The sequence below is a fragment of the Anoplophora glabripennis genome, unplaced genomic scaffold (assembly GCF_000390285.2).
Source record: "Anoplophora glabripennis isolate ALB-LARVAE unplaced genomic scaffold, Agla_2.0 scaffold72, whole genome shotgun sequence".
In the NCBI taxonomy this organism is placed as follows: Eukaryota; Metazoa; Arthropoda; class Insecta; order Coleoptera; family Cerambycidae; genus Anoplophora; species Anoplophora glabripennis.
In genome coordinates this window covers 50023-57400 of record NW_019416536.1, presented here as the reverse complement: position 1 = coordinate 57400, position 7378 = coordinate 50023, and the positions used below count along the sequence as shown (strand labels likewise).

General features: G+C 39.7%; 1 protein-coding gene across 1 annotated transcript; it reads left to right on the top strand.

Moving 5' to 3' along the window:
- The first annotated feature begins 1133 nt into the window (after positions 1 to 1133).
- LOC108909032 (poly [ADP-ribose] polymerase) lies at positions 1134 to 6049 on the top strand. Its single transcript, XM_018713252.2, has 11 exons — positions 1134 to 1391; positions 1508 to 1807; positions 2004 to 2191; positions 2249 to 2453; positions 2514 to 2812; positions 2869 to 3184; positions 3355 to 3667; positions 3884 to 4365; positions 4486 to 4983; positions 5524 to 5702; positions 5783 to 6049. The coding sequence occupies exons 1-11, from the start codon at positions 1284 to 1286 to the stop codon at positions 5853 to 5855; spliced, it is 2961 nt and encodes a 986-aa protein (XP_018568768.1). The 5' UTR covers positions 1134 to 1283; the 3' UTR covers positions 5856 to 6049.
- The last annotated feature ends 1329 nt before the right edge of the window (positions 6050 to 7378 follow it).

Sequence of the window (7378 nt, the reverse complement as noted above, 5' to 3'; positions counted from 1 at the left end):
CCCTCCCCTCCCGCGCTAGCCTAAGGGCCACCTTAGCAAAGCGCATCCCAGGCTGCATAGCCGCACTACCCTACCCAACCATACCACACATAAACATGACACTACCCCCGGGGTTTACACAGACGAGCCGGCGAAGCAAGAAGAGCGCCAGAAGAAAGGGCCCTAGCCGGCGGGGCCCAGCCAGGACAAAAGGAGGTCCCACAAAGCGCCTACACCGGCCGCATTTGCGGTCGGGGTAGACGACGGATGGGGCCCACCTACGAAGGCTGTCCAGGCCTACACGAGATGTGGCAACATAAAGAGGGATAATCCCCCTCGATCCCAAATCATTGAGGCCAATTTCTAGCCATGGAATAATGGCGCGGCGCGGCTTCGACAAAAACAAACCATTGCCGCTGCCGCTGTCAGGTGTCGATGCTGAGCTGAGCAGCTCATTCGTGGTGGGGAAGATAGATAGTAAAATTGAGTCAAGGCAAAAGAACTACAGTTCATTTCGAACTGTAAAAATGAACTATTCTTTGAAGTGAGTAGTTCATAAACGAACTATTCAGCAAAGTGAACTGCAACGCCCATCTCTACAAGATTCGACTTGTTTAATACATTTTATACTAGTTTACTGAGCTCGTTATACAGAACTGGAAAGCGCATTTTATTACGGTTTGGTAAAGAAATAACAATGTTTAGAATTGAATGCACTATTCTGATTCATTTCAATTGGATGACATGGTTTATGCAAGTAATTTTATCCAACAGAACGAAAGGAAAAGGAGAAGATAGTTCTAATCTAGTATCTCACTTTTGTATTCTGTAATTTTGACATAATTCCTGTTCTGTAATAGCCAACATAGACTTATCAATATAACTAAATTTAAATATTCAAAATGAAGTTTTTTATGCTTTAGAATTTTATTAAATTCTACTCTTCAATAAATAGTATAATAAGATGATAAGTATAATAAGCCTGTAAACCACTTTTTGGGATTGTATTTCTTTATGGACTCGAAGAATGGACACTGACTAAAATATAAACTAAACGATATAGAGGAATAAACTCCCATAATAGTTTTAAGTTGGTTACCCTTACCTTACCACATCTTCCCGGGTTTTTGTTTATCACAATTCACAAACACGTAATTTGCTTGATTAGCACTACCGGTCTGTTGATGAGCGTCACTCGTTAGTTTGAGTTTGAGCATAGATAATAGTTTGAGTTTGACTGCAATAGAAGCTTGAGTGTCGTAAACCAAAAATATTTGTACTTTTAAAACACCTTAAATAGTAAAATGGATTTTCCATATAGGGCTGAGTATGCCAAATCTAGCCGTTCAGGATGTAAGGGGTGTAGAACTACGATTCAGCAGGGTGATCTCAGACTTGCTGTTATGGTGCAGGTAAGTACCACAATATACCCATGTTTTGAAAAATTATGCAATGGATATATAGATAAATAAATCAAAATAGAGACAAACCGAATAGAAAGAAAACAGTTTCATATACATTTTTTTAGTCCCCCATGTTTGATGGAAAAGTTACTCAGTGGTATCACATGAAGTGTTTCTTCAAGAAACAGAGACCCAAAACAACAGACGACATAGAACATTTCGAGTCTCTCCGTGTCTCAGATCAAGACAATATTAAGAGTCAAGTAGGTGTCTCTTCAATAGCCATTGTACCGGATAAGAAGGGCAAGAAGCGTGCCGGAGATGCAGCACTGAAAAATGCTGCATTGAAAGATTTTAAGATAGAATATTCCAAATCTGGCCGTGCTACGTGTAGGGGTTGCGAACAGAAAATTTTAAAAGATGAGGTATTTTTTGTTTCATTTTTGATTACCTTCATTATCTCTTATAACTTTATATTTGATATTCAAAATTCAAAATTTAAGTCTCATCTTTTTCATTAATTAAAGATGAGGAAGCTGACGTTCTCATTTTGTTTCTTGGAACTTGTCGGGTTTGAATCTAAGTGGTCTGATATCAATTGGTTTTATATAACATTTTTAGATTCGCATATCAAAAAAAGATTTCGATACCGAAGTGGGCAAGAAATATGGGGGTCAAGACATGTGGCACCACGTCACTTGTTTTGCTCAATTAAGATCAGAACTAGCCTTTTTTGAGTGCGGGGATAAATTGCCCGGGTTTAAAAGCCTGAAAAAGGAGGATCAAGCGGTGGTTAAAAAAGAAATCCCGTGAGTTGTACCCATCTTAAAAATTATCAATCGGCAATAATTTCTTTTTTCTTTTAGAGCGATAAAGCAAGAAGATGTTCCCGATGCGAAGAAAATAAAGACTGAAGATTTTGAAGAGAACGATCCTAACGAGAAAGAATATCGGCGACAGAATAAAATCATGTTTGATTACAGGGATCAATTAAAGAACCAATTGAAGCCGAGTGAACTCGAGGAGCTGTTGGAACATAATAAGCAGCAGCCAAGTAAAGGAAAAGACGAGGTAACTGTTATAAAATATATACGAACAGGTCCGTACGAAGAATTAAAATATATTTTTCAGCTGCTGGACCAACTTGCAGATGCGATGTCATTCGGCGCACTTAAACCCTGCCCGAAATGTAAAAGGGGTCAATTGAAATTCAACAAAATAGGATACGTGTGTACTGGGGACTTGACGGAATGGACAAAGTGTTCCAATGTGGAGAAGGAACCGAAAAGGACTGCTTTCAAGGTGCCGGAGGTGTTGAAGGAAAAGTACCATTTCTTGAAGGCCTATAAGTATGTACCCTGCAAGAGGGTTATTAAAGAAGTTCATTCGACAGTGACTCTGAAAAAGGATGTTAAAGAGGAAGAGTCTGAGTGAGTACTGTAAAAAACATTATTTTGCTTTATGTTTATATTTTTTTTTTACATAGACCCAAAGTGAAGCGGGCATTGCCGTCACTCTACGACATGGAATTCGTGATTGTCGGACATCCCTCTAAAAGCAAGGATGAAATTAAGAAACTAGTGACCTCTATGGGCGGCAAAGTAACCACAAAAATAAAAGAATCTGTGATGGCCGTGATTTCGACCGCAGAGGAAGTAGAGAAAATGGGTGCTAGGATGCTGGAAGTGGAAAGGTGCCAGATCCACGTCGTGCCGGACGATTTCCTTGACGAGGCCAAGGACAATGCGGGCAAAATCCCGGATTTGATCATCAAGAAAAGTCTCTGCAACTGGGGTGCAGACGTGAGTACAAAACGTTTTCCTTCAAGGTCATTTATCACAAATTTTTTAGTTTTTCAATTATTGCAACAATTTACCTGTTTTTCTGTAGTACGTAAGTCGAGTACGATTCCAGAGGTTCTCAATAAGTTTAAAAAATTTCGATTATTATAAAGTCTATTAATGTTTATCAGCCTACCACTCGTGTACCATCGGCGCCTTCGACGAGCAGCTCTAAATCCAAGTCGGGCAGCAGGTATACCAGTTCCGTGCCCAGCAAAGTAAAACTGAAGCTCAAGGGAGGCGTTGCTGTCGATCCCGACTCGGGACTTGAGGATGTCGCGCACGTCTACCTGGAGGGCCAGGACAAGTACACCGTTACTCTGGGCCTCACCGACATTCAGAGCAAGAAGAATAGTTATTACAAGTTGCAGCTGCTGGCCGCCGACAGGGGCAATCAGTACTGGCTGTTCCGATCCTGGGGCAGAATAGGGACCACTATCGGAGGTCAGTTAATTTTGGATTCGAATGCATTCTTATATATTAAAAGGTGCAGGTGGTTTTTTTTGCTAGCCACCATCAAGTTTGGTCAAAGGACCAATTTTCAAGATCGTTTTTGGAAATGCGTCCTGCTTTTGACTTGCAATTAGTACTAGAATAATCGTTTGCGTTTTTATTTCATATTTCCGGAGAGATAAAGAAACCATTTTATTTCTCTTGTAGGCAACAAAGTGGAACCGATGTCGACTCTCGTCGAGGCCAAGAAGCAATTCCGGTCGTTTTACGAAGCGAAAACCGGTAACGCGTGGGAGCAGCATAATTTCTTTGTCAAGGTACCAGGTAGGATGTGCCCCATCGACGTGGATTACGGTGACATGGACCAGATCAATCTGGACATCGTGGAGGCCGATTCGAACCTCCCCAAACCCGTGCAGGACCTGATGAGACTTATATTCGATATCAACTCCATGAAGAAGCTCATGGCGGAGTTCGAACTGGACATGGAGAAGATGCCGTTGGGCAAGCTGAGCAGCGCACAGATACGTAAGGCCTTTGCGGTGCTGGGCGAGCTGCAGCAGTTGATAGATTCGGGAAATCCCGACGAGATGCAGCTACTCGACGCCACTAACAGGTTTTATACGTTTATTCCGCATTCGTTCGGTGTAGACGATCCGCCTATACTGAGAGACTCGGAAGTTATTAAGGTCAGTTTAACATCGACAAACTTGTTTTTTCAATTATCAGTTATTTGCAGGCATAAATCGTACACATTGTATATATTTTTCTTTAAACTATTAATATTGTTTTAATTTATCGAATTTCAGCAAAAACTGGAGATGTTGGACAGCTTAACAGAAATGGAGATCGCTTACAACTTGATGAAATCATCAGGATCCGAGCACACAGTAGACAGCTACTACAAGCAACTCAACACGGAAATAGACGTTTTGGACCGCGAATCCGAGGAGTTCACGATCATCCAAGAGTACGTCACGAACACTCACGCCGCCACCCATTCCAGTTACACGTTGGAAATCGAGGAAGTCTACATAGTCAAGCGGGAGGGCGAGGACAAGCGATTCAAGCCCTTCCGCAAGTTGCACAACCACAAACTGTTGTGGCACGGTTCTCGGGTGACCAACTTCGCTGGTATCCTGTCGCAGGGGTTGAGAATCGCGCCTCCCGAGGCTCCCGTCACCGGTTACATGTTCGGTAAAGGCGTGTACTTTGCCGACATGGTGTCCAAGTCTGCGAATTACTGTAACACGACCGTCACGGCGCCTACCGGACTGTTATTGCTGTGTGACGTCGCTCTGGGCAGTGTAAGTGCTTGTACATGGGGCGGAACGGGTTTTAATGGAGAAGCTTCGCCAGACGGCAGGATGTACGGTTTTTGGCAAATACTGGCATAGATTTTTTTTAAATAAAGCGTTAATTATCAAGAAAAAACATCGAGAACATATTCAACGTCCCTATACTTTTTGAAAATGATGAAAATTTTTATTATTTTCTCAAAAATGCTCAATTATTTCTGATTTTCTCAAGAATGCTCTCTAAATGCTCAATATTTCTTAATATTTGCAAAACGTACCATAATGACCCGCATGTGAGGTAAACTATTTCGAATTTTTTATTTCCTGGAATAGCGGACATAAATAAAATTCTTCCACAGAAACGTGTACGGTTCATGGATTTTTCTCCCGTCTTCAGAGATTTTACGAAAATTTATCAATGCGAATCTTGAAAACGAAGCGTTCTGCATATCAGTGTTCTGCCACGGTGGAGTTTTTCGATTCAAACTCGTTGCATCCTGTGCGACTATTAAGGATTTGCGGCGAAGCACCAAAAATTTTTATTTTCAGATGTACGAGCTGTTCCATTCGAAGTATATAGAGAAATTGCCCAAAGGGAAGCACAGCACGAAAGGCGTGGGTGGCACGGAGCCCGATCCGACCGGTTTTAAGACCTTACACGACATCGAAGTACCGGCAGGGAAAGGAATCAGGAATTCCTCTATCAACACGTCGTTGCTGTACAACGAGTATCCTTTTACCTAGACGATTATTTTTTTTTTTAAAGTTAGGCAAGATAACGGTGATTTTCCTCAACACGTTTTTCCAGGTACGTCGTATACGACGTCGCCCAGGTCAATGTTAAATATTTGTTGAAAGTTAACTTCAAGTACAAGTACTAATACCTCAAACGGGTCTACGTAGCGCTTAAGATTGGAAAAGTGGAATGTTTCTTCACACTGATAATAATAGTTAAGTATATCCTGTTTTCGTTTGTTCTTATGTTATTTAACTTTGATATATGTATGTTCGCTTGTATTTTTGTAATAAAATATCTAAATTAGTAATGTGCTGTGTTTATAAAATTTGGAAATACAAGATCGTTGGGCGAGACTTGAATTAGAGAGAAATTCCTTTGTTATTTTAAAATGCAGCAGTTAACGGACTCCCAAAACATCGTGATGTGTTCTATCACATTCTTGTGGACGATTTGTAAAAAAGTTTAGGGTTTCTGGAAAATTACCACCTCTGGACAATAAAACAAATGTTCCTTCTTGCATAATTTGACTACTTTATTGTAAAATCTAAGATAGAAAAATGACAATGTTCATTATGCTCAGAAACAAACAAACAAAATTTAAAGAGCAAGGCAAGACGTAGTTTACAATGGTGTAGTTTCAATTTAGGGCAATATACAAATGTAAAGGTGAACCACATTCATTTGAGCCCTGAGGGTAGGATGCGCAGTGGCAAAGTACTGGAGTGGGGGGGACTATTAGACCGATCGAAATAACTCATTTAGAGGGAAAAAAAAAGAAAATTGTTACCTGGACTTTATAAGTGGAAACGATAAAGGGGCTTATAATAAACGAAAGAAAAATAAATGTGTGAGCAGGGGTGGCGGAGAGTTGATTTAGGGCTGCAGTCGGCAACTGGCGGACTGCGGTCCAGATCCGGACCGCGGAAGGTAAAAAACGACTGCCAAAAATGTTTTGAAAGTATAATCATTCAAATTATTTAAAAAATATATTTTTCTATAGATATCATTATCATCATCATGTCATGTTGTCATATTATCATTTTTTAATGGTTAGTAGGTCGGTAAAAAAACTGACTCAAGACCGCAAATGTAATTTCTCCCATTGATTTTTGAATGCAAATTGCTATTCTATTGAATTCATATAATTTTGTGAGTGCAAATTAAAACAAAAAGATTAGTAAAGAATATGAGGTTTTTTCTGGACCTCGTTAAAAATTTTCAAAAGTATCCGGACTCCACCTAAAATTACTTGCCGACCCTTGATTTAGGGGGTTGAAAAGTTGTGAAAAATTGTATCATTGGGATTAGGTGAAAGTTGACATCAAACAAAAAAGTCTTCCATACAGTTGTAGATCATGCAAAAATCTACAACATTTGTAGAGGTCACTTTTTAAGTAACCTCAAAATTTCCGAGAAAAATGCAAAAAACAGGTTTTTTTCTTATTTTTCGTTTTTTATTTCTCATTTCTGCAAAAATAATTTAATTTTGACGAAACTTGGTGAGAGTATACCTTTCTGTGTCTGTCTTAAATAATCGCAAATTTTTTTACATAAAAAAATCAAGTTTCCGAAACACTTTTCAACGAAAAATTCTACTTAAATCATCGTACAGAGTTCTGTCGGTGATCATTTTTTTCGTTTTGATATATACTTTTTGGTGAAATA

Coding starts and splice junctions, on each gene's coding strand:
- LOC108909032 (XM_018713252.2), top strand. CDS start 1,284: ATGGATTTTCCATATAGGGCTGAGTATGCCAAATCTAGCCGTTCAGGA. Junction 1,808..2,003: donor AGAAAATTTTAAAAGATGAG/GTATTTTTTGTT, acceptor TAACATTTTTAG/ATTCGCATATCAAAAAAAGA. Junction 4,366..4,485: donor GAGACTCGGAAGTTATTAAG/GTCAGTTTAACA, acceptor ATCGAATTTCAG/CAAAAACTGGAGATGTTGGA.